Source organism: Meriones unguiculatus, chromosome 4, assembly GCF_030254825.1.
Source record: "Meriones unguiculatus strain TT.TT164.6M chromosome 4, Bangor_MerUng_6.1, whole genome shotgun sequence".
Lineage (NCBI taxonomy): Eukaryota > Metazoa > Chordata > Mammalia > Rodentia > Muridae > Meriones > Meriones unguiculatus.
This window is the reverse complement of record NC_083352.1, coordinates 77,131,544-77,152,469: the sequence shown is the minus strand read 5'-3', so window position 1 is coordinate 77,152,469 and position 20,926 is coordinate 77,131,544. Positions and strand designations below refer to the sequence as shown.

Here is a 20,926-nt window from a genome sequence, read left to right as displayed (position 1 = left end):
TTTTGATTTTTTGTTTTTTATAAATACTCAAGGGATACTTTTTTAAAATTTTATTTTATGTTACGCACAGAAGTGTCTTGCCTGTATGTATGTCTGTGTGAGGGTGTCAGATCCCCTAGAAGAGGAGTCACAAATAATTGTGAGCTGCTATGTGGGTGCTTGGAATTGAACTCGGGTCCTCTGGAAGCGCAGCCAGAGCATTCTCCTGCCCCTGGACCTGACTTTTATGTGCATGTGAAAGTATGTCACATACACATACACAGCACACATACATATATGCACCTACACATTCACTCTCACCTGACATGACTTTACAATCGTATGTCAGGCCGCATTCCTGGCTAGCCTCAGCTGGATGAAGCCTGTGGGACACAAGTTGGACACACCTGGCTAACGTTGCAAAGCTGCCAGCCCTCGTCACCACCTTCATCTAAACGCTGAGCAAGTTGTCCCGCCCTGCTTTATAGAGATGGGTGTGAGCATGACACATTTTGGAAAGTTTTCCAGCACCCTCATTACGGCACGTGTTTTGCTGCTTAAAGGGATAAAAGTTCAGCTACAAGGAAATGTAGGAATAGCCAGAAGCTCAGTTACGAACAACACAGCTTTGTCTGGACTACATGTTCCCAGGGGGCACAGCCAGTTTCACCTAAACTAAGCAAAGAGGGATGGGAAACCACATATGCTTTAAAAACAAAGGGGGAGAGGGGATTTTCCACAGAAGCCTGGGATGTCGGAAGCTCATCAGCAGGCAGAGTTCTCAGGCTTCCCCAGCCCTGTGTGCTCTCTTCAGACTGGCCCTGCCTGCCCCGCCACCTCCTTCCTCCACAGAGGCCTCTACAAACTCTCACCCAATGCTGCTGACCCTCGCTTGGTTCTGAGACCTGTTACCACAGCCCCTGGGGAGACCAAGGGGCCAAATGTTTGCATTTTTCCCAGTGGCAGCTAGGGAAAAAGAGATGGAGTAGGGGAGTGAGGGTGGCTAGCAGAGAGCTTAAGGAAAGCCACAGAATAAATTAGATCTGGAAGAATGGCGACATGCCACCAAGCCTAAGGACCCAAGTGCAATTCCCAGGGTCTACATGGCAGAAGGAGAGAACTGACTCCAAGAGGTTGTCCTCTGACTGCTACAAGCACACCAACCCTCCCACACATACAAAATATGTACTAATTTATATTAATTTTTTTAATGTAAAGAGATATGGGTAAACGCTTGGTGGTTCATACTACATAGGTCCGTACAAGTGAAAGGACACCCCTCCCAGCTCCTGAAAGGCCTGAGGAAACACGGATGCACAGTGACTTATGCCAGAAAGCAGCCAGCCTGCTCGGAGGCTATCCAACAACACAGCAGGCTGGCCCTGGTCCTCCTGTCTCCTGTCGCCTGGCAAGTATCAACAGGCAGCGCCTGTCCAGCAGCAACAAGCTGGCCCAGTGACCTCCATCATCTGCCTGGCCTGCCAGGGTCCCAGCATGTCTGTACGCCTGTCAATGGGGAGGAGAGCGCCCAAACCTATGAGAGCCCCACACCAGGAGACAAGATCCAGGGCTCACCAGTCTGACTCACCCTGAAGCCCCAGTTAGAGCCCCGCTGAGTTGCCTAGGCAGGGCTTGGTGGCTCACGTCTGTTTCTGGCACTCATGAGCTGAAGGTCTGAGAATTTGAGGACAGCCTGAGCTACACAGTAAATTGTAGGCCAGGCTAGAGAGTGAGACACTGCTTGGGAGAGCAAGTAAAGGAGTGGGAAGAAAAAGAGCAGGAGAATGAGGAGCTGAGAAAGAAGAGGGAAGACAGGAAAAGAGGATAGGGTGGAGAGAGATTTACCTCAACTTGTAACAATTCACAAAGTTGAAACTCTGCCTCACACTGTCCCAGGCTGGCCACAGAGTCCAGTTCCCTCAAGAAGTGACCCACATACTAGGTGTGAGTCACACAAGAGGGACATCTCTGGGAGCCCCACAGGCCCATGTCCATGTAGAAGCCTCAAGTCCTGGAGGAGGCTGGTCCAGGCCCTCTACTCTCCCTTGTCTAGCAGACCCCTCCTCGCTGTCCTGAGGTACCTCCCTCCCTCCGCTTTGCACACTCCAGGCAGCCTCAACGCCTCTCTAAGTGCCCCAAGCAACTGACTGCTTTTCTTGTTAGGGTGCTGGCAGGCACCTGGGCACCATGCTAGTCAGGTGGTATACTCCCGAGCCACAACTTCTCACTGGGGAACTTGAAGCAGATGCTCTACACCTGAGCCACACCCCAAGCATGGAGGATCTAGTAAGTCATTCTAACACTAAGCTACACCTGCAGGTCCTCACCTGCAGACGCTGGGAAAATCTCTGATGTCCACCCCTGCCCATGCAGAATAAAGCCCGAAGAATAAAGCTTGCCATGATAGCAAAGACTCAGGAGCTTGTATTTATTCATTTGGGTTTTAGAGAACACTACTAGCTTTTGTAAGATGCCTCTGTGTGCATAATTTTTTTTCCTTGATGGAGGTGCTGAAGACGGCAGAGTGATTGCCTAACACTCAGGAGGAGGAAAGAGAAGGATGGAGAATTCCAGGCCTGCCTAAACTACAAAGGGAGAGGTTTTTCTAAAATCAAACAAAGAAGAACATAAAACCCCAGAGCCAGTGAGGTGGTTCAGCAGTAAAGGAGACTGCTGTCAAGCCTGATGACCAGAGTTCAATCCCATACCCGTGTGGCAGGAGAAATCCAACTCACCGTGGCACTGGCCCCTCATACACCAAAGAAAAGGTGAGAAGATAAGTTCTCAAAAATGCCATCTGGCGGCTGGTAGCATACTCCTTAATCCCAATGGTTGGGAGGCGGAGGCAGAGGCAGGTAGATCTCTGATTTCAAGGCCAGCCTGGTCTACAGAGTGAGTCCCAGGACAGCCAGGGCTACACAGAAAGAACCTGTCTTGAAAACAACAACAACAAACAACAAAATACCATCTGGCATGGGGGCTGGAAAGATGGCTCAGCAGTTAAAACCATTCTCAGCACCACATGGTGTCTGTCTCACAGCCATCTGTAACCCCAGTTCTACGGGACCAGACACCCTCAGCAGGCATGCATGAGCACCGCCATATATGCAAGCAAACCATCGCACACTTAAAACAACAAAACTCCACCTGGCCTTGCCTGAGGGCGTGACCTATAACCCCAACATCTGGAAGACTGAGGCAAGACTGAGTTCCAGGCCAGCCTAAGCTATTTAGCAGGCACAGCGGGAGCCCAGTGCAGTGCAGTCCCCTCCACCCACCCCCACCCCAGCCCCAGCTGGCAAGTGTAGAGCTCTGGGCTCCATCCCCAGCACCATGGACCGACTGGACTAAAAGCGCACACTACGGTGTAGAGGAGCCTCTGTCATCATCACCTTTCTCAAGTGCTGTCTCCCAGGGCCTCCACCTTCTCTGATCACGCTGGGGTCCTCAGAGCTAAACTGTGGGTTCATATCTGCAACGCCTGGCGCAGGGCAGAAGCCAGTGAGTTCTCAGTTATTCAAAGTGTCAGGAAGGTACAGAGCCCCTGAGGCAGTCCATAAGCCCTGGCAAAGGTCTGCTGTACTCTGCGATTCTAAGAAAGGACTCCTGAGTACTGGGTAATGAATGGCCTGTAGCCAACACTAGGCAGGAAGCTTGCTGGGGGTTCAAGGAGAGCCTGTCCTACATAATTGAGTTCTGGATCAGCCTGGGCTACAGAATGAGTCTTTTAAAACAGTAAAGACAGAGCTGGAGCTGAGCTTAATTGGCGAAGTGCATGTACAAAGCCCTGGGTTTGACCCCCCCAGCAGTGGAGAGGTAGAGATGAGGATCAGAAGCTCAAGATCATCCTCAGCTACACAGGAATTCTGAGGACAACCTGAGCTACGTTACTTAAGACCCATGATAAATAAATAAATAAAATTTTAAAAAGAGAGACTGCTGGTCCCGGGGCTGCCAGGACTCAACAATCAAAGTGCTAAAGTATGGCAGCTCCATAGGATAGCAAACTGGGAAACCAAGGAAGCTCAGCACATGTGTGGCACTTACAAGAGACAACACGCCAGGGGCAAGCAGGCATGTAGATGCCCACATGGGTTAAGGTAAAGTTCCCACTGTGAGGTACCTGGCTCCACTGGAGGTGGACGGTCCTGAGGGCGGGAGCTGTGGCCCCAGGTGGGAGAGGCTGGAGTGGAAGAAGGACTGGCTGCCTGGAGCAGGAGGTGCTGCACCCCAGGGGTTGGTGGTGTTCAACCTGGGCGCAGACCTGGCCCCAGACAGTGAAGGTTTATTGTATGGGGCAAAGGCCTGGTGGGCCCCAAAGACAGTGGCGGTCCGTTGGGGTGCTTGGGGGGCAGGATACGCAGGCAGGTTGGTCATGGAGTGGCGGTAGCGACCTGACACTGGGCCAGTTCCGCTACCATGGAGGCACTGTTGGCAAGAGCAGACAAGTCCCATCTGGCCTGGGGGAGCGATGACTGGAGTCACCGGGTAACCTGGCCCCACTTGGCGTCGCACATTCCGACAGAAGCTGGAAGTCTTGTTGGTTTGCGTTAGGGTGGCATAGTTGACCGTGTAGTTATAGCCCAGTGGGGCCAAGTCCACGACCTGGATGCCCTGGGCCACTTGCTGCTCCAGATAGTCACAGACACTAGCTTCATAGGCTATCCAGGATCCGTCATCACCCAGCCATTCCCAGACGATGCCCTGGCCTGGGGCAGAATTCTGAGAGAACAGGTGTCTGCGCACAGACCTCATGGTGCCTGCAGAAAAGGATCAGAACCCATAAACAAGAATCCTCTTGCTGCTCCACATGCACACTGCAGGTGTGCACTGCCACACCCATCTTGCTGTGGGTATATGCATGCCAGTGTGCGTGTGTGTCTATGGCAGCTGTGCCTATGTATGTGTGTGCATCTGTGTGTCTGTGGCATGTCCATGCTATCAATATATGTCTGTGTTTCTCTGGTTTGAATGTGTGTTTGTCTGTGTATGTCTAAGTATCTGCGTCTGCATGTTCCTGAGGTGTGCCTATGCACCTGTGTATGTGTGTATGCATATGTCTATGGTGTATGCGTGCACCCTGTGTTGTTTGTCAGTGATGTGTCCATGTGTGTATGTGTCATGGTTGGGTATGTACAGCTGTGTCTGTTTATATCTGAACATGTAGCTACGTGTGTGCATGTGTCTGTGGTACCTGTGTGGCATGTCTGCGGTGTAAGTGTGTCTCTCTGTGTGTGTTTCTGCATCTATGTATCTCTAGTATCTACCACTGGTTCTCTGGTTCTACCACTGAGCTCCATCCCCAGCCTTAGTTCTTTCCCCCAATTACTCAACATCACCACTGTAGCCATATGGTCACATGGCTATTAGACTGGAGGACTGGCAGGGCCAGTTTCACTGTAGGGAACAGAGGCTCACAAGGCAAAGGGCAGCAAAGGACCAAGTCACAAAGTAAGGGCTCAGCCTCTACGGCAACAGAGGCTAGCAGCTTTCTTGTCAAACATGGCTCATTCTTGATCAGGCTTTCTTTTCCTCTCCCCTTAAGACAGTTTAGTCTCAAAGTCTATACTCCACCCTTGGCCTCCCAAGTACTGGAATTGCAGGCAAGCACAAGACACTCTCAACTACCATGGCATACCAAATTCATGCTTACCAGCCTGCTGAAGGAGGGAGGAGCCAAGAGAGCCTCTGAATGAGCTCCCAAACACATCTTTCACTATTATAAGGTCCATTTCTCCCAAGTAATGGCTGGTTTATTTTAAGACAAAATTTTTTGTAGGCCAGCCTAACCTAGAACTCACTATACAGTCAAGGATGACCTTGAACCCCTGACTCTTCAGCCTTTACCTCCAGAATGCTACAATTACAGCCATATACTCAGCAACAGTTTTATGCAATGCTGGGGCTACAAGCTAGGGCTACCTGCACAAGAGGTAAGCATTCAACCAACTAGGCTACCTTCCCAGCCCCAGAATCTGTTATTAAGGCCTCATCCAATCAGATGTGTTCATGTAAAGAGTAGCGATGAAAAGTGTGTCAATCAATCACAACCATAACCTAAAACCCAGCTTAGTACCCAGCCCAAAGCCAGGCCCTGACCCAGAGGCAGAAGGTCTTACCAGTATCCTGACGGAACTGAGTCCAGCTGGGGAGGTCAATGATGTAAGGGGCCAGTGAAGGGTCAACCTGGCCTAAGGGGATACTGTGGGCCAGGCTCCCCAGTCCGTAACGCTGGCCCTTCTGCTGAACGAACTGCTGCTCAATGAAGGAGCAGACAGCGGCACTGTATGGGTGCCAAGTACCAAGCCCATCCTGCCATTCCCACACAGCCACCACCACAGGGCTAGGATACACCTGTGGCAGAGACAAGCTTGGGGCCATGGCCATCTTCTGCTTTCCCTGAAGACTTCAGACCACTCTGGGTTGCAGCCTCAGGTTCATTGCCCAGCACCTCCAGGAGACCTGGGAAAAAGACACAGCAGTTACTCATACACACTGGGGACCTTGTCAGGCAGCTCAAGGAAACGAACTTTTCTTGTTTTGAGATAGTGTTTCTCTGTGTAGCCCTGGCTCACCTGGAACTTGCTCTGTAGACCAGGCTGGCTTTAACTCAGAGATCCACTGGCCTCTGACTCCCAAGTACTGGGATTAAAGGTGTGTGCCCCACTGCCTGGCTGAAAACCAACTTTTCTCCACCACCTTCAGGATTCCATGGATCAACTCTTGATCCTTATCTCTGCTCTAACAGACAGGATAATTAAAAGTCATTCTTGGGGAGGGTGAGCTAATCCCAAGGGCATGAGAATGGGAGAGCTGACCCTGTCCCGAGAGCGGGCCCCACACTTTATCTGGGTAGTACTATAGAGCTGGTCTTGCTGGCACCGAAGAGGGTAAGCTGGCTCCAGCACTGGGTAAGGTATGGGTACAAGAGAGCTGACGGGCTAGCCAACTCAGCTACCATGCAGGCTCAGATCCAGGGCACACCCCAACATTTACCCCAAATATGAACTGCTGAAGTATGTGAAAGGGCCAGTACTGCAGATCTAAAGCTGCAGGATCTCCATGACACAGGGTAACAGGGTTCATGATGTGAAATTACAATAAAAAAAAAAAATTTTTTTTAAACTCATTCCTATTGTTTATCCCCACTTCAGCAAACATTCTAAAATAGGGCAGGCACACAGTGAAAGTGGGTTGTTGATCTCTACCCAGTCATTTTCTCCTGACTCTACTATATTCTGTTCAGTTTCTTCCTCCCTCCCTTCCTTTTTTCCTTCCTTTGAATTTCGGAATGCATGCTCATAAGACCTGCACATGTCACCATTGAAGTTCCTCTCTGCCACACCCAACCATTAATGGGGAATTTTCAGCGGATGCTCTGTTGCTAAGCCATGCCTTCTGGCACTCAGGATATTTGTGAGTCACCCCAAATCTTTGTGGAGAAGACCACTATAACTGCACTTTTGCATAAGAGCCCTACAGTTCCCAATTAGGCCCTATTTGTCAGACAGGGTAACCCCTGCTACTGTCCTCAAGGGTGTTCCAGGACACCCGTGGGTAAGACTTACATACAGGCTCCTAGGCTATGCTTTACAAAATAAGGACCCAAGTTTAGACCCACAACCCACAAAAACACTGGGCATGCTACCTGTATCTGTGATCCCAGTGCTATAAAACAAATAGGTGAATCCAGAAAGCTTGCTGGCCACCCAACCCAGCCAAAATGGCAAGCTTCAGGTTCAGTGAGAGTCCCTGTCTCATAGCAGGAAGGTAGAAAGTGATAAAAGGCATCTTAAGTCTCCTCTGATCTCTGCATGCACAAACATGCATGCACTCACGCACCTGTACACATATCACACAAAAACAAAAATAAAACAAACAGCTATGGGACTATCATTGACCACAAAAAAATCCTAGATTAAAAACAAACAAACAAACAAACAAAACACAACTAAAGTCCTGCCAGGCGTGGTGGTACAAACCAGAACTTGGGAGGTAAAGACAGGTGCATCTCTGTGAGTTCAGGCCAGCCTGGTTGACAGAGAGGGACAGCCAAGGTTACACAGAGAAACCCTGTCTTGAAAAACCAACCAACCAACCAAACAAACAAACCCCTCAAGTGTCCCCTGGCTTCTCCACAGCCCCTTCCTGCACCTGTGCCTTACTCAGCAGTTACCTACCTGACTTCTATGTGCCCCAGTGACATCCTGCTCTTCTTTCCACTCCATCGTCTCCTGAGAACGCACATGCTCAACTTGTGTGGTTCAGGGGGCGTGGCTTTCCTCCCAACACTCAGGAGGCAGAGGCAGGCAGAGCCTGCCTAGAATCCCCCAGTATAGAATGAGCTCACAACCCTGCATACCTTCCCCACGCCAACCAGAACTCTGCTGAGCAGGACATACACAATCCTACCCCACCACATAACAACACAATGCATTAGTCACAGCGGTAGGGCCGGCTCCCGGCAGGTATCACACACACACTAGCCCTAGAACACAGCTGGAGACCATGACGACATAGGTGCCCACAGCTGTCCCACGGAAGATCTGCCAGGGCACAGTCCTGCACCAACCAACTCTTGTACCCTGAACTGACAGTGCCTCTTCAGTCTCCTGATTCCTGCACGTGCTCCCTAAGTGCACATCAAATGCCTTCCTTGTTTCACAGGTGAGCTGAAATCAGCCAGATCATATGGCAACAGACACCGGAGCTTCCCAGATGCCACCGTCCTTCAACGCTGAGATGAGGGACAAGGCCATGGTCCTATGGAGGAAGAAACAAAGAGGCGCAGGCCCCAGTGTCTCTTGCTCTCTCCATTGGCTTGCTTTCATTTAGAAAATGGAGATATTGACATTTGTGTTATGTTATGTTCATGGGAACTAAGCCAGACAGTATAGCACACCCACCCAGCCAGGTGTAGTGTCACATGCCTAAAACCCCAGCATTATGGAGGCTGAGACACGAGAATGCGAGTTTCATTCTCACATTTTGAGTTTGAGGCTGGCCTGGACTACATAGAGAGGGTCTTAAAAAAAACGTTAAGGACTGTTGAGATGGCTTAGCGAATGAAGTGTTTGCAATGCAAAGTAGGAGGACCTAAGTCCAGAACTCCAGAACGCATGCAAAAAAAGTAGTGTGTCTAAAACCCCGGACCTGAAGGGGTGCAAACAGGCAGTTTCAGCTTTGACAGCCAGTCTAGCTGAAATGACACAGAGGTGAACCCTAGGGACAGTGACAGACAATGAGGTGGGGGAAAGGACTGAGAAAAACATCTTGACATCAATATCTGGTCTCCATATGCACACTCACATATATACCTCACATACCACATACCACACACACACACTTTAAAGCTAGGGATGGTGGAACACACCTATAATATCAGGACTTGAAGCATACAGACTGAAGGATCAGAAGTTCAAAGCCAGCCCGAGTTACATGAGAGAATGCCTCCAAAAGACAAACAACAAAAAGCTAACTTATAAAGTATTCACAAAGCACCAAGCCCAAGGCAGACTGGAAGCTGAAGGCCTTTTTTTTTAATTAATTAATTTTTTAATAAATTACAATTTGTATCCTGGCTGTAGCCCCCAAGGCCAAAGGCCTTTCTGCTGATTATTCACCAGCACACCCTTCAGGTAGCAAAGGGAAGAGAGGCCACAGTATGCAAACACAAGTAGTGAATCAGGCCTGTGAGGGCACTGAGAACTCTGGGTGCCAGGCCTGCCACCAAGCCCTCAAGGCCCAGACACTACATGAGGATGAGACCTGGGTGACCTGGGCAAGGCAGGCTCAGCCCAGAGTCTACAATCTAAAGGGCCCATAACCTAGCTTAAGCATGAACCAGAGGGTTGTTTGCAGAGCCTTTGGCTCCCAAGATGCCAGTCACAGCTTAGGCAGCCAGGGCCTGCAGCTTACAGGTACGTTCCAACATGTCATCCTCAGATAAACCAGCTCAGAACTCAGCACGACAGCCAGGGGCACAGTCAGCAATGTGGGTTCTGGCTTTCTGTGAAGGCATGAAACCACCATGGATCCTAGGGCTACCACCTCCGAGGTTGGCCAGAGCCCCTTCATAACAGTCTCCCATCTTTAAACCTCATGCCCAGCCACAGCTGACTCTAGCAAGTTCCAGAACATTCCAAGCCATTCCCAGCCATCAACCACTGATTCTGCTGGTGCCTTAGTAAGAAAGCATGTACATCTTTCCAGACTCAATGAGTCTTCCTCCTGAGCCCTCAGGCCCACATCATCACAAGGGAGATGACTCTACCCGCCTGTCTCCTTTAGGGCAGAGGCCATAGTCATCCCAGCAGGCCGGCATGACCTCGACTCAGTCTCCTTGAGGGGACAACGGCTACTGACTCCAATACAGAACTAAAATCTGAAACCCCAGGCAGGACAAATGAGGGGAGACAGAGTTAGTGAGATGGCTGAGCAGGTAGGCACCTGCCACTAAGCCTGGCTACTTGAGTTCAATCACATGACAGGAGAAAACTGACTCCTGCAAGTTGTCCTCTGATCTCCACCCACAAGCCATGACACACACACACACAAAATCAATAAACATAAAAAAAAAAAAAAAGGGAGAGAGCCACCTAGTCCAGGGGCCTGGGCTTTTTTGTGTTGGTTCCTAGACACGCCCACTGGCTAGCCGCTGGAACCCTGTAATCAAACACAAAGCAGCCCCACATCAACGCGCCCATTCTCTACCACAGCCCCAGCCAGCACTGAGCTGAGCTTCAAAAACCTAATTTGTTTCGGCACCTAATGGTGGGGCTATTTAGGGTATTCTTAATTATGGAAATTACACTAATTGGCTGTGGGAAAAAGCCTCAATCTGGAGGCAATATAAACACCCCACAATATAAGCCGCTCTTTTAATATTGAGGGGGAGCCCCCAAGACTGCCACTGAACTAACCATATACTACCAGCCCTAATAATGGAGTTTTTTTCTGAAACAGCATCTGGCTCCAAAGCCCAAATTGACCTCGAAGTCCAGGCAAATCTCTTGCTTCCAACTCCGGGAGCTGTTCATAGGCATGAGCCACTATGTCCAGCTCTTTTAAAATTTTTATTATTTATGTTTTTAATTGTGTGCCTTGGTGAGTCCAGGTGCCTGCAAAGGCTTCAGATCCCCCTGGAGCTAGAATTACAGGTAGCTGTGAGCTGGGCTAGGAACCGGATACTCTGGAAAAGCAGGAGGCACTCTTTAACAACTGAGCCATCTCTCTAGCCCCTTATTTTATAAGGCAGAGCCTCACTCTTTAGTCCAGGCTGGACTGGCAAATCCTGATGCTTCAGCCTCCCAAGAGCTGGGATTATAGGCCTGGGCTACCACACGCAGCCAGCCCTACCTACTTCACTCTTCAAGTGGGTTTCTAAGCTACCTCTCTGAGATCAGGTGCTTTCCAAGAAACACGGGTCTGAAACTACACACCCAAGCAGCTGACAGAGTTAACAGACCTGTAGGCAGAGACCGCAGACACTTCTCTAAGACTGAAAAAGCCTCTCCAAAGACTGGGAAAAGTCAGATCCCAAGTACAAATCCAAAAAAATGTTTTACTTTATTAGAAAGTTCAATTTCAAAATATAAAATGGGGCTGTCAAGATGAGCTGAGTTTAACCCCTGGGGCCCGCAGGGTAGAAAGAACAGACTCCTTCAAGTTGTCCTCTGGCCTCTGTGCACTCCATGCCATCAGCACATGGACAGTACACATACAATAAATAAGGATGAAGCATTTTTTTGTAAGTACGAGCTGTGAAACTGTAGTGGGGCAGTATTGCCTCACATACACACGGCCCTGGTTTTCAACCCTAGCACCAGACTGAACAAAACCCACAAAATTAAAAACTGGTGCTGACAGCCCGGCATGGAACACATGCCTTTGATCCCAGCACTCAGGAAGTGGAGGCAGGCAGATCTCTGTGAGTTTGAGGCCAGCCTAGTCTACAGAGTAAGTCCAGGACAGCCAAGGCTACATAGATAAACCCTGTTTCGAAAAACCTAAATAAATTAATTAATTAATAAATAAATAGCTTCCGGTCCCAGGCACTGCAGGAGCCACGGGTTGCCATACAAACATGGCCAACTCCAAGAACCTACACCACACACAACTAGTCCCAAAATGGCACAGAAATGGCATTGAGAAACCCCAGTCACAAAGATACGAATCTCTTAAGAGAGTGGATCCCACGTTCTTGAGAAACATGCACTTTGCCAAGAAGCACAAGGCAGGCCTGAAGATGCAGGCAAACAACGCAAAGGCAATGAGTGCACGAGCAGAGGCCATCAAAGCCCTTGTGAAGCCTGCAGCGTTAAGCCCAAGATACCAAAGGACCCCAGCGGCAAACTCAGCCATCTGGCTTTCATTGCTCACCCCAAGCCTGAGAAGCTGATTGGAAGCTACATGGCCAAGGGTCGTAGGCTCTGCCAACCAAAGGTTCAAACCAAGGCAGAGGCCGCAGCTCCAGCTCGGCTCCCAAAGGTGCCCAGGGCCCTGTGAAGGCCCCATAGGAAAGGCTTCTGTTAAGGTGAAGACAGAGACTGGTGTGACACAGCCACCTACACACTATTTACAGATGACCAGTGTCCTATGCTGTTTTTACAAATAAACCTCAGGCAGGATCTGTTAAAAAAAAAAAAAAAGTAGATAGATACATAGATAAACATTGGTACTGAGGAGGCTGGAGAGAAGTTAAGAGCACTGGCTGGTCTTTCAGAGGACCCAGGTTCAATTCCCAGCACCCACATGGCCACTCACAACCGTCTGTAATTCCAGTTCCAGGGGATCCAATGTCCTTTTTTGGCTTCCATGAGCACTGGACATGCACACAGTGTACATACATTCAAGCAGGCAAAACAGCCACACACAAAATAATTGTTTTAACTTGGTGCTGAGGATGGAGCACAGACACTCATATGCTAAGTATGCAGTTTGCCACACTTACCCTCAGCGCCTAACTTTCAGATTCTCTAAAGTAAGAAAGTATTAGTTTCTTCCGTCAAAATAAGGATACCACGCTAGAGAGATGGCTCAGTGGTTAAGAGCACTGGCTGCTCTTCCAGAGGACCCAGGTTCAAGTCCCAGCACCCACATGGTGGCTCACAACTGTGTGTAGCTCTAGTTCCATGGGATCCGACACCCTCATATAGGTATAGATTCAGGCAAAACACCAATGCACATAAGATGAAAGTAAAATTATTTATAAATATGAAATATAAATAAATATAAAATAAAAAATCTAAGGCTGAAGAAATGATGAGCTGGATGAGACCATTTGCTCTACAACCCTGAGGACCTGAGTTTGAATCCCCAGCACTCATGTAAAATAAACTGAGCAGTTGGACATGTCAATAACCCCAGCATTAGGGGGAGACACAGGTTATGGAGAGCTCCCGGATCCAGCTGGCTGAATAGGCGAGCTCCCAGTTCACTGACCCTGCCTCAAGGCAATGAATAAGGCAGAGAGCAACAGAAGGAGCCACTCCATGTCCTGGGCTAGCATCCCCATGCACACACAGGCACTTGTACCCATCCAATACACGCAACCAACACATGGTGGTAGTGTACACCTTTCCTCCCAACACTCAGGAGGCAGAGGCAGGCAGAGCCTGGTCTACACGGTGAGCGAGTTCCAGGACACACAGAAACACAAATCTCGAAAACAAAATCAAGACAAAAAACGAACAAACAAACAACTCTTTAACATGCCAAACACTGCTAAAGGTATGGCTCAGTGACATACACTGTCAAACGCATTTAAAAGGTCAAATTCACCACCACACCAGTCCAGCTCAGTACCCTCTGTTGTTCAAAAGCATTACTGTGCACAGCAGGGGTGGGGCAGGGAGCGGCTCAGGAAAGGGGGCCTGACCAGCTCAGAGCAACTCCCTGAACTCCAGCAAAGACAAACCACCCAGGCACTGCCTGAGGATTAAAGTCCTGCGACTGCAGACACTGCAGACATGCAATCTTCCTTCTGTTTTACTGGGTTCAGGCCTGGTGACCTGACAGCTCCAAGACTTCCTAGGAAGCAGGGGATGACTTCCTGCCTCCACCCCCAGGGACGGGGATGAACAGACTGCTCAAAAACTGAGATTGTCTGTACCTTAGTGGTAGAGCATCTGCCTACCATACACAAGGCCCTGGGTTCACAGTTAGCACAGAACAAAAGAAAGCATGAAAAGAAAAAACTGTGGCAACAATGGCGAGCTGCTCCAAACCACACCGGGGCCAACTCAGCAGCAGGATCTGTGTGAGTTAGAGGGCAGCAGGCAATGAGTGAGGCCCCAGGAGCCCCAAAATACTGCCCAGGATAAGGAGAAACAGCAAACCTCCTGACAACAGCAAAAGCAAACCTTTCATACATTCCAGCTACAAATTAGTCGCAGTGAGGCAAAAACAGTATGTAAGCTAACAGGAATGACTGCATTCCAGTAAAATGTAGACCAGCTGAAGGTTTTGTGTAGAGCACCTGCCTAGAATCACACACTGAGAGCTGGGGGGGGGGGCACTCAGTGGCAAAGCATTTGTCTAGGATAATCCAATTAGAAGTTGAAAGTATGCTCCAATAGTGCTAAGCTTGCCTAGAATCCCCAATGAGGGCTTACGGGTGTGGTAGAATGCTTGCTTAGAATCCTCTAGCAAGGAGCTGTGGGCCTGGTACAGTGGTGGAGGACTTGCATAGCATGTACAAGGTACTGGGTTCAATCCCCAATGCCTGTAACAACAACAAGGTTTATGAACAAACAGGTGTGGAGCTAGGTACAGCTGTAAGTTAGCCTAGCACCTAGAAGGCTGAGCTAAAAGTACTGCAAGTTAAAGGCTAGCCTGGGCTACAGAGAAAGGCTGTCTCTAACTCTCCCTCATAAAAGTAGAAATATAAATTACAAATTTGGAGAAAGGCTAAAATCAACAATGAGACCCCATCTAAACAATTTTTAATTTAAAAAGCAGACCATGCATGAAGAGCAATGTGTGTGCATTAACTGAGCTCTAGTTCTACCTGATAAATGATTACCTAGAGACAGCTCAACCACCTTTTAACTCCAAGTGCCACATGAGCCTGCTATCTGTGGGCCGAGGGACTTTTCTCTGCAGCCCAACGCCTCATTCCCTGTTGGCCTCTTAATTATCCTCAAAATGTCTGAAGCTCAGCTGCTAAGGCCAAACATTAGGACCTGAGTTCAATTCCCTAGAATCCATGTTTTGTTTTGTTTTTTTTCCAGACTAAGGACCAAACCCAGGGCCTTGCACTTGCTAGGCAAGTGCTCTACCACTGAGCTGAGTCCCCAATCTCTATAATCCATGTTTTTTGTTTTTTTGTTTTGTTTTGTTTTTTTAAAAAAAAAAGGAAATCAAGCACAGTGGCACATAATCCCAGCACTGGAAAGGCAGAGACAGGAGGATCCCTGGAGTTCACTAGCCAGGATCAGAGAGCTCCAAAAGGTAAGATAGTGAGAGTGGTTAAGGAAGACAGCCATTATCTACCTCTGGCTTCTACACACGTGAATGCATAGCCATGCACATACAGAAACACTGCACTTTTGTGTGTGCTCATCCGAGAATGTGTTTGCACACAAGCACATGCGCGCACACACACACACACACACACACACACAGAGTCTGAAAGCATTCTGGCTTTCCTTCCAATGCTTCTTTGCCCCATGGATTTCCCAGGCTCTACTCTGAGAGAAACCGGAGATCCTTGCTCCCTCTCAACCTTCTGCCCACACCCTGTCCCCACCTCAAGCCTACACAACCATCAGCTCCTGCTGCCAGCACCTGTTTTCAAACCTTCTGCCTCCCAGCTGGCTTCACCAATCCTCCTCTTACCTCAAAAGCATGTGCAGCTTTAGCCCCTTCAGGTGTCTGCTCTGATCTTGTCCCTTACTCCCGTCCCCAGAATCTGCAGAATGAAGTTTACTTCTGTTGGGCAACACTCCGGCCATCATACGGGGGCACACACATGTAATCCCAGCACTCTGGAGGCAGAGGCAGGTTGATACTCTATGCAGCCTTAACCACACAGAGCACTCCAGGCCATTCTGGGCAGGCCTCTGCCATAAACAACCAAAAAAGAATCTGATTGAAGATCTGGGTTCCCTCACCTCCAGGCTCCACTCCAAGGCCCATTGGGACCCCACCTGTACTTTCCCTGTGCATGGATGTGGACACAGGGCGTGTGGCGTGTGTGTGGAGGCCAAGGGTGTCTTCCACAGGCACTCTCCACCCTGTTACGTCGTTAGAGACTGGTTTTGTGTCTGTGTGAGGACACACGGACGCCACAGGTCAGCCCCTGGCTGGTGGAGTTGCAGGCTTGTGAGCCGCCTGGCCTGGGCGCTGGGAACTCAACCCCAGTCCTCTGAGAGCAGCAAGTGCTTTTTCTTCACCACAGCCAGCTCTCCAGCCCTGACCTCCTCATTGCTGGAGACTCACTGAATGTGGACAAACTGGCTAGTGAGCAAGCCCCTAGGACTGAGCTGTTCCCACCTTCCCAGCACTGGGTTACAGGCATAAATTGGGCCCCCACTTTTTACGTGGGCTCTCACATTCCCAAGCTTGTGTGCAAGTACTGTACCTGCCGAGTCAACTCCCCAACCTTCACCTCTATTTTCAATTATGATGTGCTGGGCTGGAACCCAGAGCCTTGACCATGACAGGCAAGGCTCTATAACTGAGCGATGCCCTGACCCCTCACTGGCAGACTACAGGCAACTGTTCCACCACTGACTTACATCTGAGCCCCAAGGCTCAATTTAAACACCATGCTTTCATGTGCCCAACAGAGAGAAAACCTGTTTTTGATTCCTATACATTCTCTCTATCCTTCAAGGAATTCTGCTAAAGTCATTCTAGTCCCCAGAGCTCTGCTGTGCATTTGTGGTATTGAGTAACTTACAAGCTAAAAAACCAAAACAAAAACTTTGTTTTAGTTATTTAATTTTGAGACAAAGTCTCATGTACCCCAAACTGTACCCACAAACCCACCAGGTACCTGAGGATGACTCTGAGGTTCCTAATCCATCTGCTTCCACCTCCTGCATGCTTGGATGACAGGCCTATGCAGTGCTGGGGATGGAACCTGAGCTCTGAACCAGGTAGGCAAACGCTGCCACCTATCCTACATTCCCATACGCCAATTTACCTGGCTTACCCTTGGAATGGCTGGGGGCCCACTAAAACAGACACCAGCCCTTTCTGAGTAGGGAAGCAGAAAGAGAAACAAATGCACAGCAGTGGCCAAAGCACGTGGGGATGGCTTTGTCTTCTCTCAACCCACTGTCTGAAAAACTAATTCACTTCCAGGAAACACAGCCCACTGCACAAGAGCAACATTAATCTGCTCATGAGTTAAGCCCTGAAGCCAATAACCACTTAAAGGGGCAAATATGTGTGTGTGTGTGTGTACATATAAAACATCTATGTGCATGTACATATGTGTTGTTTATGCCATATACAGGAGAATGACAAAAGTGGCCAGAGAGGGCACTAGATCCCCTGGAGCTGGAGTTACAGATGGTTGTAAGCTGCCTGACATGGGTGCTAGGAACTGAATTAGGGCCATCTGCAAGATCAGGAAGTGTTCGTAGCCACTGAACCATCTCTGAGCCTTTAGAATCCACCCCTTAAAGGCTGCATGATCCCACAAACATACTGGAAACCAGGCTTCTGGTGTACACATATCTTTGGGTGACAACCCGTTAGAAATCGGCAAGGCCCTCTGCTCTCTCTACTCTGCCTTCTGCCCACATTCCCAGCCTCCCCACTCCACAGTCATTCAACACAGCTACATTTACAGCGGCCTGGCCCGGCCTGGCCCGGCCTGGCCCGGCCTGGCCCGGCCCGGCCCTGCCAGCTACATGACTATGAAAAGGCTGACACCCCTCCCCACTCTCCTCCTAGCCTTACTTTACAGGTCACCCTAGCCATCACTTCCAGAAGCCTCCCTAACCCTGCTTGCCTACCTCCTCTTGGAGGAGGGGACTCACCTTGTGACTCACCTCAGCCCTCTCTACACTTATCAACAAGGTGTTGGCCTTGCCACTAACTGGTGTACCTGTCTTTCCACCCAACAGGCTGCCAGAAGACAAAGATCTTGTCTGGCACCCAGCAGAGGTTTGTGCAAACAAAGAAGTGAATTCTGGTTCAAATGCAGCAACAGTGATTTGTTTCGCTAGCCTATAAAGAATACCTTGGTTGGTTGGTTTGGATTTTTTGTTTTGTTTTGTTTTAGAGATAATACCACCCTATATAGCCTGGGGTGAGTTAGCATTCACTACATATCCCAGGCTGGCCCCAACTCATGATCCTCTTGCCTCAGTTTACTGAATACTGGGATTACATGCAGGGGTGAACTGGATACAAAGCCCTGGCTGACCTCAAACTTCTGCTAAGCTTCCCAAGCGCAGGATGACAGGCATGCATCACCTTGCTAGGCATGTTTTCATTTTAATTTATTATCATTGTGTGAGTACGGGTTTGTGTTTGAAATGGAGGTGTGGAGAAGTCAAGGGATGGCTTTCAGGAACCCACTCATTCCTTCCACCATGGGATCCAGGGATACAATTCAGGTAGTCAGGTTTGTACAGCCAGGGCTAAAGTGTTATTTCCTTAAAAAAAAAAAAAAAAAAAAGGTGGGGGGAGAGGCCATGGAGACTGCCAATCTTAATCACCTGATATAGATCTCCAGAACTTACATGGTGGAGAGAACTGACTCCTGCAAACTGTCCTCTCACCTCCATACATACATAAACCATGGCACACACAACAAATAAATGTGTTGTTGTTGTTGTTTAAGTAATAATGAAAAATAAATGTTTTGAAGTACTGGGGATTGAACTCAGGTCCTGTTGCTAGCTAAGCACTTTACCAAAGCTGCTTCCCAGCCCATTAAGCATGTCCTAAGGTAGGACACCTCCTCTAAGACTGGTTAGACAGAAGCCGTGTTGGCAAGCAGCCAACTGGATTTATCTGCAACATCTGGTAATCCGTAATCACTCCCAGATGTGTGCATATGTGTAAAAGTATGTGCCGTGAATGCACAGATACATGGGTGCTTTTGGAGGCTAGAGGACAGCCTGGATTTCAGTTCCTTAGGCACCATCAACCTTGTTCACTCACCAAATAGCTGAGGCTGGCTGACTGCAATTCCAGGGACACACCTGTCTCCTCCCTAGCACTGGAATTACAGGTATATACCACCAGGCCAGGATGCTCTCGCCTGCCAGACAAGCAAGCACTGTCTGGACTGACCACCTTCCTTCAATGCCCACATCAGCCTTCTCTTTTGAAAAACCAGAGATTTCAAAAGCAGCAAGGTAAACTTCCCATTGGCTCTCACCTCCTCTCGCTGAAGGGCTGGCACCAAACAGTCCCTTCTCGATGGAGACACCAGATCCTCAGGAGCAATAACTTGTCTGAGTTCCCATCTTGATATGAATAGCAAACAACAAGAACCCGGCAAATCTGAGGGCTTGCTGACTCAGCCACACCAATTCCGAGGCACCTTTGCCAAAAAGATGATTAAGTCTTCAATGAAGAAACCGTCAAGAGAAAACGGGTGCACAGATGTTGGATCCGTGTGCTGTGACTGGCGACTGGAAATTACCAGACTTAGTTTCCAAAAGCCTGGGCAGAGAGCAGAAGGTGTGACAGTCTTTCTCAGCCCACTCAACTAAGCCCTTTCCCAGAAAAGCCCGTATGAGGACTTCAGAAACCAGTCCACAGGACAGGCCAGGAAGGAAATGGACACACCAGAGAGGATAAAAATTTGATCAAGGTCACATAGTAATAAATAAACAAAGGGACTAGATACCTGAGTAGCTGAAATCTACCCTGATTTTTTTGGCTACGTTGTAGAACGTTTACTTTTTGGTTTTTTTGGGAACAGGGTCCACAGTATATAGCTTAGGGCTGACCTGGAACTCCTGATTCTCAAGCTTCTGCCTTCCAAGTGCTGAGATTACAAGATTACAACTGGCTAACACTAGTTTTTTTCGCCGGGAGAGGTGTTAATATAGAGTCTTGCTATACAGCAAGCTTTGAACTCGCTACTCTAATGCCCTAGTCTCGCAAGTGCCGGGATTACAAGCATGCACCACATGGCTGGGCTCTCATAACTTTAAAGGGGCCAGGATGACATGTAATAAATAGAGTTCCTTAAAGGTTTTGCCTCTGTACACATTCGTATTTATGCCACTGTGGAGGCAAGCTAACGCGGGCAACCCTGCAGCTGTCTGAGCTACAAGATGAAAAGCGGAGCTTCAAAACAGACTCCCCAAACTGCCTCAGGAACCCAGTTTGACAGACACCGAAAATGAAAAGGCAAACGCCTCCCAAGTCCAACTCCCTGCCGATGGTGGAGCACTACTGCCTGGATGAAGAGTTCCCCCTACAAGATTGAAACTGTCCCCTCAGGGAACCAGAGTGGCTATAGCCTCACTGCTCTTCCAGGTCCTGTAGGACTCAAACTCCCAGAGATGCGATCCCCATCCCTGCAAAAATAGGGCTCTCACCACACCCAGCCCTGTCCACGACGCTCAGAGCGTCCCAACTGCGACTTGCCGCCTCCAGGACCCCGGGGCCCCGAGCCCAGGGCTCCCAGCGCCCCAGTCCTCACCCATCCCGCCGGCACGGCCCTCCCTCCCTCGCACGACCGCCCCCTTCCGGTCCCAGCTTGGCTCAATAGCCCCCTCTCCTCAACCCACCCACCCACCCACCCACCTTCAGGACCCCCGGCGAGGCGCCAGCAGGTGGCCCGCCCGTCCCGCTCACCCAGTCTAAGGGAAGCAGAAGGAACAGGTAGAGAGGACCGCCAACCTTCGAGTTCAGCTACGGCACGGCCTGGGAAGAACCCTCGACTGTAGCTCCGACTACGAGCGGGAGGCTGCCGGAGCGAAACTCGGCGTCGCAGCCTCCCAGCGCCAAGCTGCGCATGCCC

At 49.5% G+C, this 20,926-nt stretch overlaps 1 protein-coding gene across 10 annotated transcripts in view; it reads right to left on the bottom strand.

The window, feature by feature from the left end:
- Dtx2 (deltex E3 ubiquitin ligase 2) overlaps nt 1-20,926 on the bottom strand; it is a 38,229-nt gene extending 17,303 nt beyond the window's left edge. For 2 of the 10 annotated variants that reach the window (XM_060382219.1, XM_060382221.1), the window contains exons 1-4: nt 20,761-20,909; nt 19,328-19,614; nt 6,099-6,441; nt 4,103-4,739 (exon numbers count right to left, since the gene is read on the bottom strand). In XM_060382219.1, coding sequence (XP_060238202.1) covers nt 4,103-4,739; nt 6,099-6,366 — 905 coding nt within the window. In that variant the 5' untranslated portion in view covers nt 6,367-6,441; nt 19,328-19,614; nt 20,761-20,909. Of the gene's footprint in view, nt 1-4,102; nt 4,740-6,098; nt 6,442-19,327; nt 19,615-20,760 lie in introns of all 10 variants that reach the window. The other 8 variants (XM_021649343.2, XM_060382220.1, XM_021649351.2 and 5 more) reach the window with 7 other exon arrangements.